This window comes from Corapipo altera, unplaced genomic scaffold (genome assembly GCF_003945725.1).
Source record: "Corapipo altera isolate COAL_440 unplaced genomic scaffold, ASM394572v1 62, whole genome shotgun sequence".
Taxonomy (NCBI): domain Eukaryota; kingdom Metazoa; phylum Chordata; class Aves; order Passeriformes; family Pipridae; genus Corapipo; species Corapipo altera.
The window spans coordinates 11,494,360-11,520,928 of NW_020884894.1; the positions used below are offsets into that span (position 1 = coordinate 11,494,360).

General features: G+C 49.8%; 3 protein-coding genes across 4 annotated transcripts in view; 1 reads left to right on the forward strand and 2 right to left on the reverse strand.

The window, feature by feature from the left end:
* CFDP1 (craniofacial development protein 1) overlaps positions 1-22,233 on the reverse strand; it is a 59,797-nt gene extending 37,564 nt beyond the window's left edge. The window contains exons 1-5 of the mRNA XM_027646930.1: positions 22,100-22,233; positions 21,917-22,025; positions 20,973-21,192; positions 19,160-19,260; positions 5,952-6,056 (exon numbers count right to left, since the gene is read on the reverse strand). Coding sequence (XP_027502731.1) covers positions 5,952-6,056; positions 19,160-19,260; positions 20,973-21,192; positions 21,917-22,025; positions 22,100-22,172 — 608 coding nt within the window. The 5' untranslated portion in view covers positions 22,173-22,233. The remainder of the gene's footprint in view (positions 1-5,951; positions 6,057-19,159; positions 19,261-20,972; positions 21,193-21,916; positions 22,026-22,099) is intronic.
* A 308-nt stretch (positions 22,234-22,541) lies between these two features.
* On the forward strand, positions 22,542-25,991 carry TMEM170A (transmembrane protein 170A). The gene is made up of 3 exons (XM_027646476.1): positions 22,542-22,678; positions 22,780-22,950; positions 23,177-25,991. The coding sequence occupies exons 1-3, from the start codon at positions 22,561-22,563 to the stop codon at positions 23,305-23,307; spliced, it is 420 nt and encodes a 139-aa protein (XP_027502277.1). The 5' UTR covers positions 22,542-22,560; the 3' UTR covers positions 23,308-25,991.
* Positions 25,992-26,372: 381 nt separating this feature from the next.
* The window catches only part of SLC12A3 (solute carrier family 12 member 3), an 8,466-nt gene continuing 8,269 nt past the window's right edge, over positions 26,373-26,569 (reverse strand). Inside the window, exon 26 of one of the 2 annotated variants that reach the window (XM_027646469.1) lies at positions 26,373-26,512. In XM_027646469.1, the coding sequence (XP_027502270.1) occupies positions 26,389-26,512 (124 nt within the window). In that variant the 3' untranslated portion in view covers positions 26,373-26,388. Of the gene's footprint in view, positions 26,531-26,569 lie in introns of both variants that reach the window. The other variant, XM_027646468.1, reaches the window with a different exon arrangement.

Here is a 26,569-nt window from a genome sequence, read left to right on the forward strand (position 1 = left end):
TGCCCCACAACTTTCATTGGGGAATTATCAAAGGCCCCTGACTGGTGGGGGGTTGTTTGTATTTTATAAGACAGATGCTTTGGAGATGTAAGTCCTCAAATAGCTGAGATTCCATTCTGCTGAACCTCCAAGGAGACTAGAAAAAGAAACAGCTGATCCCAGTTAGTCCAGCCCAGGGATCCAGCTCAGCCACATGAAGACAGAGGACTGGAGTAAGGCACAGAGCTGTACAGGCACTGCTAAACTTCTTCCCAATAAGATGCCATTGCCCAAGGACAAGCAGCACAGGCGTGTGAGCACAGCCACAGCACAGAACGGGGCCAGAAATTCTCATTCATTTCTGCTGCAAAACAGAGGCGGGGGTAGAAGGCATTGACTCATCTGGCCTGAGAACAAGAAAGGACTGCTCCTGAGAGACTAGTTTAAAACAAGGATGTTCAGTGCACGTTTTGCTTTGAGTCTGGGAGAGTGAGTATGAAACTTCCCACACTCAGAGCTCTGCTTCTTATGGAAAAGGTTTAATGTAAGCTCAAGAGCAAGAACTGTTCAGAAAAGAGGCAAAGACCCAAAATGGCCGAGCTCTCTCACCCACAGCCAAGCCTCCAACACTGAACCAGAGATCATTTTCCCTGATGACAAACTCCCCCTCCCCACACATACAAACACCTTTCCACACTCAACCCCATGGGGTAATTTATTTTGGTTCCCCTAGCAAATAAAACCAAGATGCTCCAAAAACTCACCCAGTCTCTTTATCACATTGACTCAAGGAGTGGATACCTGTAAACCAGTAGACAGACACTAACAATAAATAATTAAAGCAAAAATAATAACAACAAAGGATCTAAGACCTGAAGAGAAATTATTCACTTGGAACAGCTACTGCCACATTTAATCTTTCACAACTGAAGCATATGAATAGGAAATAAGTAAAACTAGCTCTAGGGCACAGGAATATTGCCCCGAGCTGGTTCATCTTGTTCACAGAAAAATATGTCATGTGTTACTACAGCCAGGCATTTGGCTACAGTGCAAGGGGCTGGATCTCTCCGTCTGGGAGAACAGCACTCTCTGGAGCACAGTGAGGGAAGAGCAGGAGAAAGATGAGAAGCCTTGAATTCACTAGGAAGAACAGAGCTATTCAAGTGCTTAGGTGACAATTGAAAAAAACCCACTTCCAGCTCCCCCAAAGGTCTTGATTACTTGCTTTATTTGCATCCTTACTCAGCCTGTACAAGAAAAACATCCAAGAGTTTTAGCTAAATAACTGCAGTTGATGCCCAGCTGAAATTGGACTAAATTTCTGCTTTCTGAAGAGAAAAAGCCCGTGGGATTGCTGTGAAATGAAATTGCTCCTTGGAGGCATGTGAGTGCTGCAGCACTTGCTCTGGATCATCTGAGGATTCCAGAAGCTGAGCCCCTGTGCCTGCCTCACCAGTGCCCACTTACGATCTCAGGTAACCAGATCTGGTCATGACAGAAAAGGGATCCAATTAGGTCCAGCCAACTCACACAGAAAGAACATCTTTTGCAAGATAAAGCTTTGGGTGCAAAGTAGCTCCTAGGAGAAGCCAGGCTGGAGAGGAAGGCTAGCTTAGAAACTACAGTTAAGAGGATGCTGTGAACATATTCCAGGTTCTGCCACAATCCCTATCCTCCCACAAAGAATGCCATCATACCTCCTCCTGCACGTTGAAGGTCAGAGAGAAGACATGAACATGTCTTGCTGCTGGAGTCCCTCTACTCCAACATTAGCAGCAGAGTAAAGGACTTCTAAAAGCAAAGGCCTGAAGCTTTTCACACCATTTAATGGTCAGTCCACGTGAACTGCTCTACTGTATGCTCAGGGAGGAAGGCATCCATCATGAACAGGCTAGAATTATCTGGCTTTCTTTGTTCAGGGCAACTATGTGTCTCTGGGTCAGAGCTTTCCTGCAGTGCCTCTTCCTGCTGGGTCTTGTACCAAGGTCCAAACGCTTGCAGACCCAACTCAGCCCCAGGGTCAGCAAGCACAGCAGCTCCTGAGCTCTGTGGGAGCGGTGCTGCCTGCTTCAAAGGCAAATTGTACCCTGTGTTTATACCAGCCTACAAGGCATGAAAAGGCCTAGGAGGTCACACATCCACCACTGTAATTTCAGGCAGGATCAAACAGAAAAGCAACAGCTGGGCTGAGTGAGCAAGTCCATGTTTAATTACAAATGGTTTCGGTAATAAGCAACAGCAAGAACAAAGCCGGCGAAAAACCTCTTCTTCTTCCTGGCTCCTGTTCAGGCTGTGTAGAAACAGCTGCCTAGAGGAGAATCTCAAATAAGATCCACCGAGTACATCTTTTTCATTTTCAGGACTGCTACAGCAGCACTGTTCCCTTTGCAACACTGCTGTGCCCCGACAGGTGCCCAGGACTGACGGGCACGTCACAGCCGCTCCCACCGAAGGGCTCCAGTCGAAGGGCTCCGGTCGGAGCAGGGCTTTAAACCCAGCCCCTGCTCAACCCCCTACTGTGTCTCACAAGTACAGGCACACAGTCATTTTGCAATAAGCCTCTTGGAGGATTTCGTTTGCTTTAACAGCCTTTGAATATGAAATGCTGGTTGCAAAATGGGATTACTAGTGCAGAGGATGAGGGACTCAGCTCACGGGTCCTGCCTGGCCCGGGGAGGGGGCAGAAAGCAGCTCTGGGAGCACCAGGAATGCCCACCAAGCTGACTGATCCCTCCACCAGGTTTACAGCCAGGAGCTACTCCTGCTGTCCCCAAAAGGCCCTAGAGCAGTGGTTAAGGATAGGAAATGAGCCCTAAAACACGAACAGGCAAGAAGGCTTAGCTGGGTGGGTGGAGGGCTTTTTCTGAATGCTGGGAGCCTTCCACCCATTCATTGGGACAGCAAATGAGAAGGATTCAGTGGGTCTCCTCATCACATCTGATACCCCTGATGGCATCAGTGAGAGCCAAACACAACCCAAGAACACAACAGAAACAACTGGAACAGAGCATCACAACCCCAAACCTCTGCAGTAAACCAATACTCACTGCCCACAGAACACTGCCTAGCTGGGTGTCATGGGGGGACACGATGGGAATAATGTGGGAAACCATCACATCCCTGGGAACCAAGGGCTTCTGACCTTTCTAGCAAAGCCTGCTGAGAGAACTGGGTGGGTTGTTTTGCACTCCTGGCTTTAATTACAGCCAAGTGTTTAAGTTATTCTCCTCCAACCACCCCCATGTCCCTCACAAGCACAAATCTAGCTTTTTATAGCACATCCGGTATGGATGTTAAACACATTCAGGAAATGCACTTTCAGCCCCAAACATCCCCTCCCCTGGACCAGTAAGGCTGTAAGGGTTTGTGACACAGAGATGTGGAGCCGGATGTTTGGTTTTGTGACCATTACTTCCCTGGATTACTCCTGTCTGTTTAGAGAAAGGAAATTAAATAAATGCAAGGTAGGTTGGCTGCATCCAGAAATAATGCATGCTGCCTGCAAGGTGAAGAAAGAAAAGCCAGATGGAGAGGCCCCTCTTAGCTGCTTGAATTCCCTGCACACAGGGCAAGGCTTTTTCTTTTAAATAGCTGACAAAGCTCCTGGGGGCTGACAATGGCTCACAGCACAGTGGGTGTCCACAGGCACAGTGAGGATCCCAAAATCACACAGTTTTCACTGCCTTACAGCAATACTGCCCCAGACTGGGGCTCTCCTGTAATGCACAAGGGAGAAATGCACCCTCTCCCACAAAACTTCTATTTTAAGTAGCCAAAGGGCACTTGCAAAGAACTGTCAAGCTATGCCAGGCTGTCAGTCCCCAAGCACTGCTCTGGCATGCCACAGAGGCTTGTGGCTCTTTGCTCCAGGGCAGCAGGGCCTGGATAATAGCTTGGCTCAAGTCTAAAACCTGACCTTTGTAATTTTCTTAACATAAGGGGCTTGCCTCTGGCTTTAAGGAACACCGCAAGCCTGCTAGTAATTTTCTCACCTGAAAATACCCTGGCTGGCTTCCCAGCTGGAAGCACCCTCCTAAGCCCAAAGCAAGCATGTTTGCTGGCAGTCTCAGGGATCAGTCTCAGATACTATCCCAATGTAGCAAACTCCTTGGAGTGCTCCCAGACCAGAGGGCACACGCTGTCAAGAATCAAGAACGCTGGGCTGTTCCACACATTGACCAAAATCTGCTGTAGGATCACTGCTGTGGGTGTAGGATGTGCTGCTGTAGGTGTAGGATGTGCTGCTGTAGGTGTAGGATGTGCTGCTGCAGGTTGTGAAAGGGAAGGTACGTGGGGCTGTGCTGCACCAGGGTTTGCTGCTCTGAAGAAAGGCAAGATATACAAGCCCAGGGGATTTTTCCCCTCCCTTCCCCACGGCCAGGTCACCTCATGTTCTGGGCAAACAACTGTCAGCAGGACATCACACATCAGCAAGCTGAACAATGACCTAATTAAGCTGCTTCCAAAATAATCACACTAGATGAAAGTTAAAGGAGTCCTTGAACTTGTTATTTCTTATATTGATTTTTACTCCTGTTTTTTCCATATTTGATGTGGATTCTTCAGTTATCTGCAGCATTAACTCAAACTGGGCTCTGGCTATTTGCTCCTGAGCAATCCAAGCTCCAGCACAAGCAGCCCCTTGGTAATGGCCAGGCTCCCAGCTCCCCCCTGGCCCTGTAAGACACAGGAGGAAACATGGATCTTGGTAGAGCAGGAAGGTGAACAGCCCATGGAGCTTTCCCAGCGGGCTGCCAAACCTGCCTGTACTTGGAGCAGCAGAGCATTTGCTGGGGAAACTGGAAGGCAGGTTTGAAGACATGGGACCACCAGCATTGTGCACAGCAAGAAGCTGCCTCAGCTTCAGCTGCCACCCGAACCACCTCTGGCCACCAAAACTGAACAAAGAATGCCAGCCCAACCCACGGCAAGTCTTCCAGCACAAAACCCCGTACACAGCACTTAGGTTACAATTAATGAGCTCTGCAGGGACAAACCCTTGTGCAGTGTGAACAACAGCATGAAGACTATGTTCATCTATGCCTTCATTCAGCTCAGGGAACAGCAGCTGTCAAGGGTCACGCACACACACACTGTGCTTTCACTACCCTGAGCTAACTATAAGCTATGCAACACTTAGCTGGAAAAATGAGTGACAATCCAGCTGCAGCAACTGAATAACAGTATCTCGGGGAAAGGCAGCCTTAACTCACACTGCAGAATTGCTCTACAGCAGATGGGAAGGACAATGTATTTATCTGCTGGGTATTGTTTCTATGTGACCAAATCATAGGCAGCTTAAGCCTGCAAACAACAGACTTAAATAAAAATCACCACTGGAACACAGAAGCCTCTCCTCTATTCCTAAGAAGTGGGTGATCTCCCCAGCTCATCAAGAACCAGAGTGGCATGTCAGATGCACAGGGGGCCCAACCTCTTTGGATCTGTGGCAAGCATTATGATAATCTCAGAATTAGGTGTTGAGCTTGAACAGAAAGTGACAAATCCACATCAAAATCATACTAGAGAACATCAAAAAGGCAAAAACATCTCACATTTAAATGCTCATCCACAGTTTGTAAGAAGCCACAGCCCAGCCTGTCATGGCTTTTTATAGTCCTGAGAAGCACCTCTCAAAGGAACTGCAGGCAATCCCAGGCATGTTCCTTGGCTACCTGCAGTTTCATCAGGCTGCTCGAGACATTTGAACCACTGTTTCCTTACTGGGATGAATGACTTATGAGGATTGAGAAATGTGAGCCTGAACGCACGAAGTGAGTCACTGGAACTCATGGGTTGCTTCCCCCACCTCCTTCCCAAATCATCACACCTTCCAGGCCTAGTCTTGCTCCCACTGAAATTCTGCAGGAAACAAACACCCACTGAATACTGCAGAGCCTGTATTATTGGCTCGAGTGCCATCTTTCTCACTGAGGCTCTACACCTGGGCAAGGAAACCACACACTCACCCTGAGACTGTCGGGAGCGAAGCTGGAGCTGCTGACTGCAGTTTCTCTTGCTGCTTCAGAAAAGATTTAGCTTCTTTTGAGTTTGAGTCCACTTCTTTAGTCACTCTGTTGGAGGAAAAGAGACAAAGCAGAGGATAAGGAAGAGTTGTACTCAACAGCAAAACCACAGATCCAGCAAGGAAACACAGAAAACAGGTACAAGAGTCTCTGCAGCCCCTGTACAGAGATCACCTCCATCAGTTGCAAGCTGAAGAACATGCATCTTTTTAAGATTTCATTCCAATGACAAACCCTTTATATTCATGGCAGAAAAAAGGAAAAGAGGAGCTAATTAGAGCTGGGGGAGGAGGGGACTTTTTTTCTTCCAACAACAGGAATTCTTATTCATTCAAGCAGGCCTTTCTCACTAGCAGCTACTAAATGCTCTCCTCAGGTCACTGGGGGCAATTCCAGGCTCTTAATTGGGCTCTTGATTTCCTCATTTGTTGGTCAGTGAGGCAGCTCTTCAGCCACCCACGTCTCACAGCCCAGGGCACACAACCTTGGCAACATCTGCAACCCAAACCCGAGCTCCAGGCATGGGGAACGGGAGAGAAGGCTCTGACAAGGCAGAACGCAGAAATTCACTCTCATTTTCTAGTTAATTTTTGTTTGAGGCCCTCAGGGTGCAAAATATTGAACTTCAAAAAATTATAAGTCAATATGGCATCTACAGCGGGGAATGAATTACAAACATGAGAAAGAATCTCTAGAAAACCACTCAATAATTAATTGTTAAAAAACCCCAGCTACTTTAGCCCCCTCATGTACCATGACCTGCCTCCAGCAACACACTTTTCATGCTCTCAGTAGCTCTTAATGAAACGCCCCAACTTGCCAAGCTAACAGTTCTGCTCCCTTGGACCACAAGCCTGTGAGTGTCTCCAGAGCACTGCAGCTCTGTGGGCACTAAGGCAGCCTGACCCACAGCTCAGTGAGCCCAAAGACATGATCCTCCATCCCACTCCCTTGCAGCCTGGGCCTCTGGCTGCATCTGCTCCAGCAAGGGTGGGGAGGCTTGTCCCTGGTCTAGAGCAAATGCAGAGGAGAGGCTGAAAGCCTCACTGGTCATGGGAGCTGCTCTGGTTACAAGCCAGGCTTAATCACTGCTTGCCTCCTACCCACCAACCTGACCCTGCAACTCCCATACGAGAACTGGCTGATGGACATGGAGAAACCCAGTGAGGTGCAGCCCCAAATGGGTTACTGCTGGGTTGGCATCAAGGAAAGCAACACAGAGTTATTTGTTAAACCTGGAGGCACTGACATCCTGAAATCAAACCTGCACACAACTAGTACATCCACGTCTCCATCCTGACAGTGAATCAATATCTGAAACTTTCTTCCTCCTTCTCCAGAGACTGCAAATACAGAGGAAAAGGTGCAAGAATAAACTCCTGTGCTGTACAACTCCTGCTCAGCCTTGTTCTGCCAGCACAGGAGGAGATTAACCCCGTTTGCCCCCACATTGTCACATGCCTTTCAAACCAGCAGCAGTCATGTGGATAGAGACAAATCCCACACTATGAATATTCAGAAGTGTTTGCTGATCAGATTGGTAAGGGGTGGGGTGGGAAAAGGGGAAAAGCAGTTCAGGAAGAAACAAAAGCCTTGCTACAGCATCATCACAATTCAGAACACCCCAAATACACCATCGAGCCACAGCCCTCAGCAACAGTGTCCATCAGGCAGCAGTCATACACCAGTCAAATCCATGCCCATGGATTTCCTCTGGCATGTGAGCTTGGTGTTTTCATGCAGCAATAAGGCAGGACTCCCCCCCCAACTATGAGGGCTGAGTTCAGATCAATACAATCACACAGTCTATTTATTTTCAAATGCAGCATCTGATCAGCCAGCTCTGTCCCCTGCTGAGAAAGGAGAAACCCCTCAGAACACTGCCCAGGGAGGGGATGGCACAGGCCCTCAATGACACACACTTCAGCCACCCAGGGGCACAAGACAGGTTGCTACCAAGGATTTACTTATGCTTCCATACTCTCATCCTCCACCACCTCAGGGCCAGCAATGGCTGGGCACAGAGTAGGACACTTGGTTCAATTTTCTTTGCTCCCTTTGGCCTGCCAGCAGCTGCTCTAGCATACATTTTGGACTTGTCTGCTGCAGAAATTCAGCTGCAAAGCTGAATGCAACCTGTTCCACCAGGACTGCACAGCTGGGGACAGAGGAATGCGACAGAAATGTAATTAAAAGTGACCTTTCAAGGCAATTCCATCACAAGACCCACTGATTGCCTCATAAACTGAAACAAAAGCTGCTCTGAAGCAGGCTGCTGCTGGGCTGATGCCAGCAGCAAGTCCTGCCCCACTCCAACAGGAATGACGAAAGAGATTTAAAAGCTTTACAAGGTATTAATTCAGGTTATGCACATTTCAACCTTTCCCAGATCCCAGGCCAGGAAGGAAAAAGAAATCCTCTGTTCAACATTATTATGGGAGACAATAACTCTCTCCATGTAGAAACCAAAACACTTCTTGTTCTTCATGGGGAGAAATGGGAGTCATTAATCCAGCTGGAAGAAATCACAGTCATTACTAAGGAAAATTGCAAGACCTTTCACTTTTAAATACTTGATAAATAACTATTTTCCTGACTGTTTATTAGGATGCTATTCACACATTGTAATCCAGGAATAAACATGAAAATAAGTATATTGTCAGCAATAAAACAAGTAGCTACTGTCTCGCCCACTTGCAGCCCCTGTAATTCACACACAAAACCCCTCACTCTCATCACTGTCCCGCAGAGATTTCATTATACTGCTCTGCTATTAAACTGCATAATAAGATTTCTAAAACATAGAACAATTATTAATTTTTTTTGACCCCACTGGAGACTGGTAGTACAAATAATGCTAACGTACAAGGTGATGTGCAACTGTAAAATAGAAATGTCTTCCATATTTCAAAGCCATTATAAGGAAAACATGCTAGAAACTATATCACTAAGTGCCTCGAGTACTTACAGGTGTCCTCCTTAGGACCCTTCATCTCTGAACCGAGCTCAAAGTGGCACCCAAGCATTTGGGCACTCCCACACCCACCCTGCTGTTTTGGTGCCCAGCAAACTGAAATGCTGCAACCTACATGCATGGAAAATGCCCCAGTTCCATACACTGGGCACCAAACCCCACAAAGACGACACACAGTCCCAGGCTGTCCCAGGTGCTGTTCCACAGAGCACCTACAGTACTGAACTGTAGCATATGAATTTCAGAACAAGTGCCTGATGTGCTCCCAGCAGTCCCCTTAGCCACAGAGGCACCTACAAGGAAGGAGCAACACAGGTTGGAATGAGCACTGTGCTCAGAAGGGGCTTAAACTCAAATTTTCATGCTTTAGTTCAGTGGCAGAGTGAGTCTAATACAGCAGTTTGCCTTCTGCACTCTGGTGTTGCACCAGGGGTGAAGAGGAGGGTCCCAGTCCATCCCACCATGGCACAGCACAACCCCCACAGCCCAGGAATTGCCCCAGGGCAGTGCTCAGGTGCTTCCACTCCAGCACTGCTGAATCCAGTCCTGCTTGCCAGAAACAGAACTCCCAGGGGGATGCCAAGGCTGCCTTGTGTCAGCAGTGCCCAGCTCAGCACTGAGCAAGGTGCCCTGCAGCCCTCGGGGCAGTGCATCAGCAGAGCTTCATCCTTATCCAGAGGGAAATGGAGGCAGGGCCCCAGAGGCAAGACAGAGGAAGCTGGGAAAGACAAACAGGCACATCAAGAAGGCTTTCAGGCTTTATCTGTAGTCTGCTGTGTAATAGCAACTTTATGCATCCCAAGTGCCAAAATCCCTCCAACTTACCCCCAGGTGGCTCAGCACAGCTACACTCTCCTAACCAAACACCTGGTGCACAACAGGCTGACAAAGCACACGCTGGTATTTGGGTATAAGGGGACTTGGAGCAGAGAGAGAAGAGAGTTAAAATCCTTAATCACAGCAGTGCAAAGTTACCATCTTCCCTGACCTTCCTGCTGGGAAAGGCAGAGCAAGAGTGGAAGCTCTGGAAAACGCCAGCTCTTTACCACTCGTGCTCAGGACACAGCCCTCACTCGGGAAATCTGCCCCAGTTTAGACCTGACACAGTTACAAAACTTTCCACACAATCTTAATATTGTTAGCTCTGGGGAATCACAGACCAAGGGGGGCAAAAATGAGGCTAATTATCCTTTTTCAATATTCCCCATCTATGTTTAGCCTCAGTGAATAATCCTCCAACCTTCTGGAATGATCACTTGAGGAGAAAGTAATACTCATCTACAGGGACTTGTAAAACAACCTAAACCCTTCTGAGCCGAGAGGAATATTTTATTGGAATATTTTTGGGTGACTTTTGTGCTCGAGCTGTGATGTCTGTGCCTTCCACAGACAGATGCACTGCACAAAGAGCAAGTGGTGCACAAGGACTCCTGTGCTGGAGTGTCCAGGGTCAGCACCTTCCAGGAGGGAATTGAGTCCTCACACAAGGAGCACATCTGCCTGTACACTGCATACACATTTATTTTATGTTGGATTACCTGGGGTAGAGCAGGCAGAACTAAAATTAATATGTCCCAGTCAATTTTCCCTTTTTGAAGTTAAACATCAGGTTTTCCCCCTTTCGGAAAAAAACTCAGCACTTTCCAAATCTTTCTCTTCAAACCAGGTGGGAGAAGCTGTTCCCTGGGAAACTGAGCCTACTCCCTGAAGCAACACAGACAAGACCAGGCTGGAGAGACTGACAGTTTTGTGGGCTGCCTGGATAGACAGAAGCTGGCTGGTTTTTAAAAAAGAATCAAATGTGATCAGAGCTCTCCTGGAGTCAGGCAAGGGCCAAGCTGCCTGTCTGGTGCTGTTCCTCACAGCAGGTGTGTGCTGCTATCCAAGCAGTCAGCCCAGGCTGCATCTCAAACCAATTCACCTGAAAACAGGCAGAGGTGAATGGTATTTTAACATCAATAATGTATAAAAAGTACTTTTTATTGTAACCTCATAAGCCTTGAAGGAAACGACCAATTTTCCATCATCTCCTGTATGACAAAGACTCTGACAGATGTAAAGAAAACATATGGACAGTGCTGCCTCCTGAGATGCTGACCAAGCTGTCAGATCCCTTTTGGGCTTCTGCTTGCTGCTTCCACAAGAGGCTCTCTAAATTGAGGGAAGTAGCAATCCAGTTACCGAGCTCCCACTGGGACTTGCAATAGGTAGAGCACGTCAAACACGGCTCTCTGGAGAAGCTGATCCACAGCCAGGGCACAAACCTTCATCTCTTGCTGCCTGGAGCTTTATTCAGCCCAGTTTAAAGCATCTCCAAGTATCAGATCTCTGCTTGCTCCTTTGGATAACTATTCCCCTGGCCAGCTCCATTGTGCTGCCTCAAAATCCCACCGTGCATTAACATTCCAATCTTTGAGGCATCCCATGGTTTTAATTTGTACCTCCCAAAAGGATCAAGTTCACATTAGGGAACACACCTCCGAGCTGAGCAATCCAGGTGAACAGATGAGCTGTCACACGTGTGAGTGTGACAGTCCCTGACCCTGCTAACCATGACTTCCAAATATGCAGAAAGCAAGAGGGATCCCTGGAGCCCCCCAACTCCTGTAACCCCCCCAACCCCCTAACTCAGTGCAGGGCTCGTGTCACAGATCTCTTCTCCTGCTGGAGGAGGGAGTACCACAGTTATTAAGAGCCAGTGGTTTCAAATTCACTGACAGCTATGAACACTGGGCACAAAGGTTACACAGATCATAGCAGGAGACAACTCACACCACAAAGCAGAAGCACCTCCATGGGGAAAAGCCAGACTAAGCTTGATTTGGTTTGTAATGTGTTAATGAGAGAGGAAGGCAGCGAACAGCTTTGCCTTCCCTTCAGGCTAACACAGAAACCCTCCTGGTTCACCATCTCTTAGTTACAGAACGAAAAAAAAAAAGCATCTTGCAAGCTGCACTTTCCAGCAGGGGAAACCCCAGGCCCAAGGGCTGCAAAGCAGGCTCTTGCCAACCTCTCACCAGACATCAAAAGCCCGTTTCTGAGCCTGGAGCTGTCAGGAATGAGCAGCAGCTTGGAAGCAAGGGAAACAGGGCAAGCAGTAAAATGCTGGGACTGGATCTGAGGCCCCTGAGATGAAGGCATGAACAGAGGGACAAAAGATCCCCTTACTAGCAAAAGAGCCCCTGTGAGACCTGAATAAGTCACTAAGCACCTTCTGTTTTCAGATTTTTAGGAGCCAGGAAACTGCCTGAGAGCCAAGTACAGAACCAATGTCTCCTGCTGGGGAAGGGTGGGATTTTTATGGAAGTATTTCCACACTAATTACACACAACAGAGGGAGAACACACTTGAAAGAACCTGCAGATGAGAGACTGCAGTTTGTCACCCAGTTCCCAAAGCCAGTGCAGCACCCAGATGTCCCAGGTCTGAAAGACCTAGAAACTCCCAAGTTAAACTGGAGGTCAAGCCATCATTTTGGAGATGGTTCAAGACTCCTCCCACCTTTGGAGATCCCAGCTGAGCCTTCTCTTTCATCACACTGATTACCAGCAAAACTGCACAAATGAAACCAGCACACCTGAATTATTTCCTTAAAAGCATCAAGCCACAAGAGAAGCAGCAGATGACCCTCAGGTGGACACCTGCTCAGTCACTTTGGGATTTCCAAAAGTGTGGTGAGATAAAGGAAGACAACAGGGGTCAGGAGGTTGGTGAGTGCACTGGACAGAGCTGGCACTATGGTGTGACACTTTGCAAGTCACAGCCCCCCTGTGCTTCAGCTTCCCCATCTGAGCAGAAGCCTCATCTGCACATCTACTAATGAAAAAACCCTGAATAGAAGCTGTTCATTAGGCCATTCCCCTCCTCAAAGCACATTAAGCAAACCATAACATGATTTACTTCAGAAACAAGTGCTCTGGCTTAGGGTCCTGGCTAGGTTTGATGTTTATGAAGTTATAATTTCTGCAGCTGCCTCTGAGAAAGGCAAATGCCTGGTGAGTGAACCAGCACACGGCACAGCTCCTGCTCACACTCCCTGACCTCACCTCTGGGCCATCCTCGTGCCAATCAGCACTGTACCTCAGTATTCCCAAAGGAAACTCTGAAACAGCAGGGAATGGATGCACACAGAGGAAAGGTTATCAAAATGTGCCCCTGAGACCCTGTCATTCTTAAGCATCTTTTGAAAGGTAACATTTTTTCACTCACTGGTTTCCAAAAAAAAAAAAAAAAAAATCAATAGCTGTTTTTTAAATTGGAAAAAGTCAATATAAACTGTGGATAACTGAGGCATGCTCTGACCTCTAAGAATAACAACAGCATAAGGGCAGAAACAGGCTGCTGCCTATGCTCCATTATGCCAAGATCAGCATTTTGGTGCTAGTTTGTAGAAAAGCAACCAGTCATTTTTTAGTCTGCCACCTCTAAACAGCATTCACATTGATATTCCATGCAATTCTGGGTGGTTTGATTTGTCTTGTGGTCCCAAGGCATCACCCCCAGACTTCTAACGCTCAGACTGAATTTCTGGAAAAATCTTAAAAGCCAAGTTTTTTGCAGCATGTGAGCCTCCCTGAGGAAGTGGCATGTCACCAGAAGTGGCTGGATCACATTTCTCTGGGACACCTTAGCCAAGGAGGACTGAGGATAAAACCCTACAGACATCAAGCATCACCAGTCAGCAACACAAACCAGAAGTCCTCAAGGAGGCTGAGTTTTGGAGTGGCTTCTCAAGGGGGGCTACTGAAATTCATTTGTCTTACTTTTTCTAACACTTCCTTGCTACTGCAGTCAAAGCCATTACAAAAAGCACATGAAAATATGAGTGGTTTCTTCCTCTGCCCCTATTAGTTCAGTTCACTGTCTTCCATATCTAGTCTGACAATACCTGTCTACCTCACCTGGTGGAAGCTGTGTAGCACTTGCTCTCCAGAAGGGAAAAAAGGCAGAGCTTTCCAAATATTTTCTAATTTATTTTTTTTTTTAAAGCACATATGGAACACGTCAAGCACATGTGAACCTTGATCTGACCTGCACCACACCACCCACAACATCAGAGATGCACACCCGAACTCCTGATCTTTCTCCTGATTTTTAAAGCTACTGTGCTTCCCTCAGCTTTGTGCAAAACCCCACGAGCACAAAAATGACCAAGATTCACACCCAGCAGGAAGTGTGAGCATGCTGCCAACCCCTTGCTTTGATTCCTCCACTGGCTTTCCTGAAAAGCATCACAAGGTAAGGAGACAGATAATGGTGTTACATGTTCTCTCAGTGCTCATTAGCCAGACACCTGTGACTGAGCCATGCTGAGACCACAGAGCAAGAACACAGATGGACAATTACACATTTTTAAAATTGCTCTCTGTGCCAGCTGTAAACCTTGAGACTTGTGGGAGTAAATTCCCTGCCCTTTTTACCTATTCCCCTTGAAATACATTATCAGCCTCAGGATTTTCCCCACTCCTGTTCAATGCCTGCCAAGAGGAAGCAGCAATATTGCTCAGACAGCTACCTTAACTGTCTTTAAAGCAAAGCAATAAAATAGGTGGCAGTCTCCCAAACTCCTTGGCTTACACACCCTTTGTTTGCCAAATCTGTCACATTTGGTCAGTCTTAGCTGTCATGTAAGGAGCAGAGAGGACATCACAGCCACTGACAAGGAAATCAGAGGCTGAACAAGGACAATGGAAAGTTCAGGTTGTTCTCAGATGTCTGATCTGCTTCTCCTGCAGCCCTTTCCACCCTTTCTGCTCTCTCCTAAAAAGGGTCTGGATCCAGGGGCTGAGGCTCTGGAAGAGGACAGCAGATATGGAGTTAAAAAGTGTGCAGTCTAAGACACAGCTGTCCATTCACCAAGCACACAGGTGAGCCAGTTAAAAAAGGAAAACCAGTCCTGCAGTGGTGAGAGGCAGCACCGAGAAATGCCGAAGCAGCAGCACTGTAGAACTGCAGAGAACTGAATTATAACCTCACCTCCACTCTGAGGTCAGCACTTCTTGCTGCAAGGGGATAAATCAGTCCTCCACCAGCTCTGTACAGCTCTGCTGAGGAGCTTACCAAGGTGAAGAGTCCAGCAGCCCAGACAACACCACAGGCTGGGCTCAGACCTCACCATCCCACTCAGAGAGGCCTCAGTTAAACCTTGATGACTTCGCAGGAACCAAAAAAAGAAACTCTGGCCATGGCCTGTAGCCCTGCCCACACAGTTCCCATGTCAATGGCATTCCTGTACAGAGATCCATGCTACTGGTGGAGAAAGGGCTTTCAGTGGCACAGGCAAACCTCCTGACAAGAACCCGCCCTCTTTACATCTGTAAAGCCTTCAAGGACCTCATACACATCAGAGAGCTTTCTGCTCCTTTGTACATACCTCTGGACTATGTGCCTTACTGAAACCTGCCTCAAAGCAATATAAAAAAGCAAACAATATCTGTGGAATTGGGTCATCATCTGTCCCTTCAGGAAAGAAAAAAAGACCACTCTAAGTTAGGTATTTTCACAGCTGTGAATTTTATCTGAGAGCTCTCTGAGTGAGGGCCCTGAGCAGGGCTTGCTGCCCCACCAAGCATGAGCATTTCAGCACTGAGGTTCAACAGAAAACTTTAATCAGGCAAACACTGAGGAATACCTTCAGCAGCAGCCTGAATTAATCAGGAGACAGGCACTGAAGAAGCAGATAAAGATTACTGAGTTCAACCTTAGAAGATGAACTTCAGTGAAACTCAGCAAATCTCAGCCTTCATACATGAAAGTAATCAAAGAGTTCACTGGACAAACCTTCACCTGATATGCAAGATCCCACAGCAAACCCCCAGCTCCCTGGTGTAAATGCCTCAGTTCAGGGCTCTGTGCTCTGGCAATCTCTGATGTTGCAGTAAGAATGATGCCTACAGCACTTACCAGCTGCTCAGCAGGAGGAAGACACACAGTGTGCAAGGAAGTACCGGCTGGATCTTTGCACTCGCTCACCCCACACTGCAGACACGGGGAGATCTTGAAACCTATTCCTGACACATCTCTACATGGATCCAGGCCCAGCATGCTGCCAGCAGCCATGCAGCTTGCATGACAACTCCGGCCCCAGATGTGGCGAGAAGCCAAGAACTGCTCACATCACAGGAACACCTGCCAGGAACAGGTTTAATGTGTGCACAAACAGTGAAGACGATCAAGAAAAAAAGCTCAAGGGTTAATGAAAAATCTAATCTGCAAGTCTTCCAGGTATCAGGAACAATCACCTCCGAGAAGGTCATTATTTGCCACCTACCAGTGGTGAGGAACCGAGCAGTGACCACCGTTCTGAGGTCACTGTCCAGCTTCCTTCTGGATCCCAGACCAACATTCCTGGAGCAGACAGCCTTGTGGGGGAGTAAAGGGAGCTGTGACAGGAGCGCCTTGCCAGATTTCAGGAAAAGAGCAGGGCTATCCCCAGTGACAGATGGAGAGTGGAGCCCTACCACGGCTTTGCTTTGGCTGCTTCGTTCCCGCGCACGGGAAAGCGGCCGAGCACCACCAGCACAGCACAGCAGCTCTGCAGAACCAGGGGAGCACTCCCACCCCCAGGATCACCTGAGTGTGTAAAGCTCTGCCTTCAAACCACGGACAAAGCACGTGCACAGAAATACAAAGCTTCTAATTTGGAGTCCTGTACTTGGAACCTGCGGGGTGTGACCACGGCAGGGTGCTGAACACAGGCTTCCCATTCCTGAATCAGCACCCAGGCCAGGCACCACTGCTGCTCTCAACTTTGTTCTGCCTCCCATAAGCTGAATTAAGGTACACAGAAGATGTTTCAAAGTAAAATCTACTCTCCATAGTGCTCAGTAATAACCCAACTCTGCTCTTCCCTCCCAAGTTGCCACAGTGACACCACCGGGCCAAACCAGCTCCATGTGAGCGAGCTCCACTCTGCTGCAGTCCCAGCTGGACACAAAGTTGACTTCATGGAAAGAGCACAGAAGAACCATTTTGATACACTGAGCACAGCAGAGGTTTAAAGAAAGCCAAGGACAAAAGCATATTAGAGTGCTAAAGAGAAAACAAGCAATTCCATATCATGGTGGTTAAACCCTGGCATCAGGGATGCAATTCCCTATTAATGCAACCACACGCTCTGCATTGTGAGGAGAGTTCATAAACCAGAGGCTTCAAAGGAGCTTCAATCTCCTCTGCCAGGGAGAAATGGCTTGAACTTCCATTTAGATGCTGAACTGCCTCAGCAAACTGCTCTTACTGCCCACAATTACAGTCATTTGGGTGACAGTCACCTGCTGCTCCTAATCCATTTAGCACCAAAGAAGCAGGAAAAGCAGACAGGAAAGTCCCAAATGGAAAACACTGCAATCAGTTAAAGATTGTTCCCAGTTCCAGGATTCAACAGCTTTGGTTTTATGAGGTAATATTAAACCATGTACTTTGTCAACTGAGAGCCACTAAATTCTTCATTTGGTGATTGTTAATTTGTAACACTCTGAACTTTAAGCTCAGCATTAGCAACTGATGCAAGCACAGACTCACCAAAACGGACATTAAGTGCAGCAATAACCCAAGGGGAGCTGACAACTGAAGGAGGAAGGTCCTTCACCATTCCAGACAGCCCTGTAGCTGGACATCTCCTTCAAGAGACTTCTGCTACTCCAATCAGGCAAGGCAGATCCTACCATCTTCTTAGGGGAGAAAATAAATTGTTCTGCAACAGAGATCAGGGCTAAATGATCTTCTGTTAAGAGCTTCAGTGAGCAGACTGTGGAAATCTGTGCCCTGAATCCATCACTGCCTAAATACTGATCTGAATTCTTCTGAAGCTTTCAAAAGAGCAAGAGCAGCCTCCAACCATGTAGAAAGGAAAGCCACAGTTCTCATTTCAGTTCTTTCAGGCCAGAAACACACACACACAGCTACCATGTGCTGGCCCACGACAGTAACCAACGATTTGCCAGCTGCTTCCCCAGGCAAGGAAGTCAGTGTTTGGTATTCAGAGCATTTGCAGACGTTGGGGTGGTGCAGAGACAAGCTCCTGCTATTCTGAAGAAAAAGCAGCCCCCTGGCCCTCACCAAGTGTCCTTAGGGGAAAGTACCAGCAGCTGTGAGAACCCCTTGTGCCCCACCCACAGCTAACAGTGTAACCCATTTAGAAGGGCTTAACCTTGCCTTTGGAGAAAGGATATGACAGACACATTCTTCCTCAAAAGCTGCAGTGGTACAGCTCTTTGCCATTCCATCAGTGAACAAAGAGTATTCCTGCAGCCCGGACTGTGCAGGGAAATTGGGAAGCTCCTACTTATGGCTCTCCTCAGCTCAGGCAGCGAGAGCAGTGGAAGCCACAGCTCTCTGCCTCCTCCTCCTCCAGATTTAGGCAGCGCGGGTGTTATTGCTGGGAACTGCTGCCCTCTGGTGTTGCACGAAACAGGCGAAGTTCCTGCCTGACAAAACCAGATTCACTGCTACCTATAAAGAAAATGCCCCATGGTAATAACCAGTAGGTCCCAGGGCATTCAGATTTCAGGTGGGTTCACCCAGGCCCCTCAGTTCTGGTCTTATGAATTTATAAAACACCTGCCCCTTCTTTCAGCACAGCCTGAAGGGCCTCTTGCAAGCCAAGTTCAACCTAAAGCATGATTTTACCCAGCCCACCCCCTTTGCTGCAGCTGTTTCAGAGGTAAAAGCACTCAGCTGTTAAGTCTGTTCAACAAAACACATCTTACTGCCTGCTCTCCCTCATGGATTGTGAACATCACCAGGGAAAGTGCCAGCCAACATCCTGCCCCCAGCACAGGACTTGGACCAGCCCCAAGGAATTAAACATGTTACCCTCATCCCTGTGGGACCAACGTGCTTCCCTCCTTGTCTCAACCCTCACGATGGCAGTGCCACTGGGAAGCTCTGCCAACCAGTATAAACACTGTCCAGCTGAGGAGGCCTAAGAATTTACAGGCCTGTTCTGAGGTTGAGCAAAGACTGATGTCTGCATATAAGGACACTCCGCAGCTCTCGGGCGGGAAATCTTGGCCTCGTTTTCCTTGAGGTCTGTATTTACTCATGATAAAAAAACAAAACAGTGTAAAGGAAAGAGAAGACCCACTGTTTTTCAGAGGCCAGGTCCAGCCTGCCTGCAGCACAGCAGCTCCCAGCTTGCACTGGGCCCACAGTGGACACATCACATCTGCCAACTTACTTGACTTCCTCACCAGCAAAATCGAACGTTTTGGTGATTGTCACTTTTCCTGAATCTTTTGGCTTCTCCTGAAGCTTATTGCCACTCTTCTCTTCTTCAGCCTACAAAACACATGAAGGAGAAAGCAAAATAATGTGTTTGTGGAGCCAAGCAAAATTACTATTCCATGGGGCTGAGGACCCAACCCAGACCTCAGGTAGCACTGCAATTTAGGCTGGAGGTCAAAGCAAATCACCCACAGACAAGAAAAAGGACATAAATGCCCCTTCCACAGAATGAAATTCCCCATTTTGGTTCCAGGCTGTCACTGGAGTTCTAGGATCAAAACAGACCCAAAATAAGAAATGAAATTGTGATAAATGCAGGAAGGAGCACTTTGCAGTGGTTTGGAAAGCAAGCAAAAAAAGACTCACTTCTCCCAAACTAAGCACCACCAGGCAGTAAAGCTGCCAGGGTGAATTCCACAAAAGTACTATTATTTTTTCTCAAGAATAAAGAAGAACACAACCCATCAGCAGGAAAAGCAAGGCTGATCTTCACACTTGTCAATAACGTCTCTTTAATTTGAGAAGGAAAAATCTTTATTAAGCAACTTGTCAACAATGCCTCTTAATTTACTCAGTCACAGCTACAGCTTCTAAAAAAAAACCCCATAAAAAAACCTCAGACCCTATAAACAATCAAAACAAACCCCCCAAATTCTTGCTCTAAATCAACCACACACCAGAGAGATCTTCAAGCAGACAATGCAAGTCCAAGTTAAGAAGTTCACAAAGAGAACAGAGAAACTGCATCTCTCCATGAATTATTCCAGACCACTCACGTTTTAGCAACCCACCCATAAAAGTAGAATTGCCCAGAGGAAAAAAAAATCACTCTGTCCTTCTCTCTGATTCTCCCTGTAACCACCCCAGCTGCTCAGCCAGTAACAAAGGAGACACAGGAGGGCTCAGATGAAAGGACTCTTCTTCCAAAAGTTGCAACCAAAGATACACAACTACACTTGCCCTGCAACCTTCCAACAGTCACAGAAAGAAGCTTCACACAGTCAGAACTGTACTTGCCAGGCACAACACTTTTCTGGCAACCCTAACTGAAAATTCTAGCAACAGAGGGTCAGTGTTGGTGCCTTCTTCCCTTCCACCACCTTCAGCATGAAAGACTGTGCAAGGAAACCACATCCTTTTGGTTTCACTGGGAACCAAATCCTTCTGAATAGCTGACCACACAGAGAATTCCCTCTCCAGAAAAAACTCTGCAGACCAAGAGCACCTTACTGGGGCTTATGGGGGAAATGAGAGAAAGCCAGACTCAGTGTTGTAGCAAACATGCACCCCAACATGCAGCACCTTCCAGCCCCCCTGCTGTAGGAGGATGAATGGCAAGGCAGAGATGCCAGCACAGGCCCCTTCTGTTTCCCCACTCACACACACAGACACAGAGCCTGCCTTTTTCTTTCCCTTCTGGGCATCAGGAAAGGCACAAGCCCCTGGGAGAGCTGTACCCACAAGCACAGCTCAGACCAAAGCTCATGGTGCTGTTTGTGTGTCACAAGGAGAATCCAAGACCAGGAAGAAAAGCCAACAGAGCTCCATGGGACCCTCTGAGATGCTGGCAAGCAGCTCCCAAAGCAGCACTGCCAGATCACAGACCTCCTCAGTCTGGCCCATCATGGGGCTCCAGTCCTACACAAAGCAGAGGGGCAGGGGCAAACCCAGCCTGTTCCCAGCTCTGCCTGACATCTGGAACCAGCCAGAGCCAACTGTGTGCTCCAAACCTCCAGGCCCTGCCCACACTCCCAGGCCCCTCTTACCTTCTTGGCTTGTGTCCCTTGCATGGCAGCCCCTGCTTTGGGTTTCTGTCCTACATCACTGAGGAAACTGGCCCAAAGAGCATCCTCTTTCTTTTTTTCTTCTTCTTCTCTGCTTCTTTCCACCTGCTCTACATTATCCACTTCCTCCTCTCCATTCTGCTGAGCCTTTTCTTCCTCTTTCTCGTCTGGCTCTAGCAAGAGACCTCCTTTCTTCCTCTTCCTGAAAGCAGACACCAAAAAATAAAAAAATATATATATACATATACTGAGGTGCTACAACACTATTCCAGAGGTGAACTCTAATCTTGAGGGAAGCAACATGGTATTTCACATTCCCATTAAGATATTCAGTGTGGGAAGTTCCCTCTAACCTGGGGGGTGAAGGTATCTAATTTAAAGATGGTGCTGATTAGAAAACACAGTGAGACTGATGCAGACAGTGCCCCTGAAGTGAACTGGCACATGTGTGGGTGTGTCTGTGGGTACACGATGTGGAGGCCCTGGCACAGGTTGCCCAGAGAAGCTGTGGCTGCCCCTGGATCCCTGGAAGTGTCCAAGGCCAGGCTGGACGGGGTTTGGAGCAATCTGGGAGAGGGGAAGGTGTCCCTGCCCGTGGCAGGGAGTGGAACGAGATGGGCTTTAATGTCCCTTCCAACCCAAACCATTCCAGGGCTCTGTGGTTCTGTGATACTGGAGGAACCAGGAGGGAGGAGGACTTGGGCTGGACTGAAACCAACCTTAAATAACGTATATCTACATGGGGTTTTCTCCCATTGACGGGTGCTTTGCACTTAAAAAGGCTTATGAAAGGGGAAGCAGCAACTGCCGGGGAGGGTTTTCAGGCACGGTCTGTCAGGCCTGAGGCTGCTCCGAACCGGAGCGGGAGCAGCGTTCCCCGTTCCCCCGCCCCTCAGCGGCTCCGGGCCGGGTCCCCGCGGCCGTACCTGCCGGGGGGGTGGCGGGGGCTCCTCCTGCCACGGGGCGGCCGCGGGCTGTCCGCCGGCTCCTCCTCCCGCACCAGCTCGCTCTCGTCGTCCTCGCTGTACTCCGCACCTGCAAGCGCAGCCACTGAGCACCGGCACCGCCGGCACCGCCGGGGCCGCCGGCCCCCGCCCGCCACCGCTCACCTGAGGGCACGTAGTCGTCGTCCTCGGCCGAGGAGTACTGCTCCGGGTCCTGCTCCGACTCCGACCCCGACATGGTGCGGCCCCGGCCCCGCCGCCTCAGGCACCTCCCGCCGCCGACGCCTCGCGCGCGCTCACTGCCGCCCAGAGCGCCGCCACCACCCGCGGGCGCCCCCTGGCGGGCGGGAAGAACGGTTGCGCCTCCCAGGAGGCGCCGCCGTGCGCCGGGAGCAGCGACGAGAGTCCGCCGGCGGGCCAGAGCGTCCCGCCAATCCCAGCATTCCCTGCGGCCCACAGCCGTTCCCATGGCAGCGCGGGGGAGGGCGGGGCCCGGCCACGCGGAGGCGAGCGGCGGTTGGTGAAACGCCCTGCCCGTCACCTCTCGGCGCTTCCCATTGGCTACGGCGGGCGGAAGGGGGCGGGCGGAAGGGGCGGTGGCGGATGGCGGCGGGGCGGGCGCGGGGATGGAGGGTGGCGATGCGGGCGGCGGGGGCCTCCTGCAGCAGATCCTCAGCCTCCGCCTCGTGCCCCGCGTGGGCAATGGTACCACCACCTACTCCAGCCCGCTCTCCACCTTCCCAGGTACCTCCCCGCGTCGGGACCTGCTCGGGGTGGGGCCCACCTGCCGGCGCTGCCGGCGGCCCGCGGGCCCCGGGCCGCCCTCACAGCCCTTCTCCCCACAGAGATGTGGTACGGCGTCTTCCTGTGGGCCATCGTCTCCTCCCTCGCCTTCCACGTCCCGGCCGCTCTGCTCGCGCTGTTCACGCTGCGGCACCACAAGTACGGCCGGTTCATGTCCGTGAGCGTCCTGCTGATGGGCATCGTGGGACCCATCACCGCCGGCACCCTCACAAGTACGGCAGGCGTCTGGCGCGATCGGGGGGCTCTGTGGCGATCAGGGGTCGCCTCCGCGGGCGCGCGGGACCGCGGCGTTCCCTGGCGTGGAGATGAACGCTCTGGCTCTGTTCCCCCCTTACCCCGCGTTTGCCCCTGTTCCCTGCCCCGGTTCCATATCCCGTCCATCCCCGTGGCGCAGCAGCGTGTGCCACATTCACATCTTGGCTTTTCACCTCCCCACAGGCGCTGCCTTTGCTGGAGTTTACAGAGCTGCGGGGAAAAAGATGATCCCCTTCGAGGCCCTCATTTTCGGTGTGGGGCAGACCTTCTGCGTGGTGGTGGTGTCGTTCCTGCGCATTCTGGCCACGCTGTAGCTCCCCCTGGGGAGGCTGGAGGACACAAACCGGGGTGAAGGACCTGGCACCTGCTCTGCCTCTGAAACAAATCCCAGGGAGCACAGCTCGGGGCTTGTGCTTCCTCCACTGATTTAAGGAATTGTGAAGGCCTGCTCCTGCCTCTAGTGTGGCTTGGAATTAAGCTGAAAATTGTGAATTTTGTTACTTTTTGGTAACATTAAGTGCCAAGTGAAACTTATTTCTCCAGAGAGTAGAAGGATGGCTTCTGGAGGAGGAGGCCCACATACCTTTTAGCAGTGATGAGCTGTAGCCACGGGACAAAACTGAGATGTGACACTGGCTGTGCTGGAGTGGGAGCAGGACCACAGAGTGACACAGTGTGCTCAGAGCTCACTTAGTGCTTTGACCTGCTGTTGCTTTGTTCTCAGTGAACCTGAAGCTCCTTTAATGTGAATTTTCTTTAGATTAAAAAATTAATTTGTTTTCTTCCCAGCCCAAACTCCTTCATACCAGGTCGTAGTCTTAGTGGATTTTGAGAGCAGCAAAAAGGAAAGCTCCTTTTAGATGGATGAGGGTGCAGATTTGTGTCTGGGAGCTGTGGCTGTGAAGGCTGTGCAGGGGAAATGACCCAAACCAACCCTTAGCTGGCAGAGCAGTCTCCTCATGGACTGTTTTGGTTTGCTTTGGCTTTAAGTGACTTTTTACTTAACTGGTGGCTCTGCCCTCATGCCCAGAGTTGTGCCACGTGGTTGGGGCAGCTCGGGTGCTTCCCAAGGACTCAGTTCTCCAGGGAAGCTGGGGCTGACCTCCAGGGATGTGGGGTGGTGTGGGCAGCCCCAGGGGTTTGCTGTGGTCCGTGTTTGTTTGTTCCCAGCTGTGGAGGGAAGGCACCATCTGCGTCCAGCCTTGTGGGACACATTTCCTTTTTGTGTCTTTGCTGAACTCCTTTGGTCTCCAAACCAGCTCCCTCCCTAAGGCCACTGACCCTCCATGAGCCTGTGTCCTCTGTGTGAAACAACTGGACGTGGCACTCGGTGCCATGGTCGAGTTGACAGGGGGGTGATCACTCAGAGGCTGGACTCGATGATCCTAGAGGGCTTCTCCAAACTAAATGATTCTGTGATCCCTCAACAAGGCACTGTGTTTATCATGGGAAAGGATTTCTCTCTGCACCAACTTCTCCCTAGTGGTCTGTTGCTGGCAAGAGGTGTTTTGCAGGAGCTACTTACTGAGGTTAAATTTTAGCCCAATTCAGGGTATAAAGCTGTGCATTTTAGGAAAGAGTTTAATGTGAATCCTTCTCCTTAGGTGGGTGAGGTCCAAGTGGTGTTACTTGCACTGAACCCTGGATCTGTGGAGTGCCCCGTGTGCCGTGCTCTTTGTAGAGAGCCAGGACAGCCCTGGGGGGAGGTTGGGCCTCTCCTGCCCTCTTTGGGGACAGAAGCAATGAAAAAGCAGGAACAGTGATCTCTCTACTGTCTTTCCCCCTTACAACTTCTTGTCTCAGCACATGTCTGGAATGCCTGGTTTAATTCACTCAGGGTAATTCACTCAGGAATTACCCTGAGTCTTCCTGGATGGACTGAAAGTCTCTCATGGGACTAGGATTGGGTGGGTCTGGCCTCACCTTTCAGATGATGCCAGAAACCCGTGTCCAGGCACCCACTGTGCTCCCCTTTCCCCCGCCCCAGTGCCTGGCATCCCTCAGTAGCCACTAAGCTGATTGCAACTGGGAAAGCACTTTATCCGTGCCCTGTGTTCCAGCACGAGGATGGTTCCTCTGCAGGAATGGGGCTGAGGAATGCAGGACACAAATGGGGCTGCTACAGAGCTCAGAACAAACGAAACATTGCTCAGTAAAATCACTCAGTGCTGGGCAAACTGAAAAACTCCCATTCTCTACCCATTCAGATCTCCCAAACTCTTGCTTTGAGGTGGTTCTGGTTTACTTGGAGAACTGGCAGCTTGACTGGATGTGGAGTGGTTGGAGCTGGTGGTGCCTCTCTGTGCCCAGACACTGAGAAATTTTTAGGGGATTCTCACATAAAAGGCGAACAATCAGTTTCTGATTTGTCTTGACAGGTATTAGCGCTGAGGGCAAGTTCTTTGTGTCATCTTGGTGCTCACAGAGCATCCTCCACTCCCCCGGCTGCCTTCCCAACCTCCCTCTCCAGTAAAACCAGATCCAAACGGGAAGGAGGAATAGCCTTGAGTCGAAGCCCCAGGTCGGTCACTGGAGGCAGTTTCCTCCCCTCTCACTGGTTTGGCCTTCCCTTTCCATTCCTTTATCCCAGGGGAGGTGTGTGGAGGAATCCCTTCCGTTTTCAGCAGGTATTGGTAGACTTTGCTCGGTCAAACTTGCCAAAAGCTGCAAAGAGCCTGCAAAAATGTCAACGCCGAGGTGTCCTGGGCTGGGCAGCTGGGAGGCCCTGCCAGGGAGCCCAGCCAGTGCATCGGTCAAGGAAACACCTTCCAGGGAAGCCACCTGCCCTGGAGGAACCCTTGGCTCGTGTGGGAGCTCATGGCCCTGCTCTCTGTGTGCAATTTCCCCCTTGCTCTCACCCGGCTTCCTCTCTTGCTCGCGACCGTGGCCGTCATGAACAAATCTTTATATGATCGAAAATTCTGTAAATTTTATTTTTCTACTGACACTTCTAATCCTGGTGGTGATTATCAGTAAATTCTGTAACTATTGAAGTGAACGATGTCATGTGTTTCTCCTGCAGTGTGACAAAGGGGCCTGGGTTGTGTCTTTGGAAATGAGCCTTGCTCCTACCTCGCTCAGGGCAGGTTTCTCCTGCCAGGGGAATGTCCTAATTCTGGTGGTTAATGATGTCTCCATTAGGAGCTGGACCTGGGCCTGCAGCCAGGCACCACAGCCTGAGGTGACATCTCGCTCCTGCTCAGCTGTCGGGGTGGGCTCAGCTGTCATCCCTGTCCCCAAAGGGACCTGCAGGGTCCCTGCAACCCCTGAGCTTGGTGCTGACCTGCTCCTGGCCCCTGGGGCTGTCCCCCCTGAGATGAGATGAGATGAGTGTGCTCAGAGACCAAAAGTGGCCTGAAAAACTCACAGCTGAGTCAGGGGGGATCCAGGAGGTTTTATTGGCAGTAAAAGGTCAGCACGTTCTCTTGGTTTCCTCGGGTGAGGATGACGGGGGGTCTCAGGTCCTGCGAGAGGGTCTCGAGCCAGGCCATGTAGAGGGCGCTGGGGCAGCGGCCCTTCCTGCCGATGGGCGGGGTGCTGCGGCACAGGGGGGCTGCTGAGGCACGGCCACAGCCC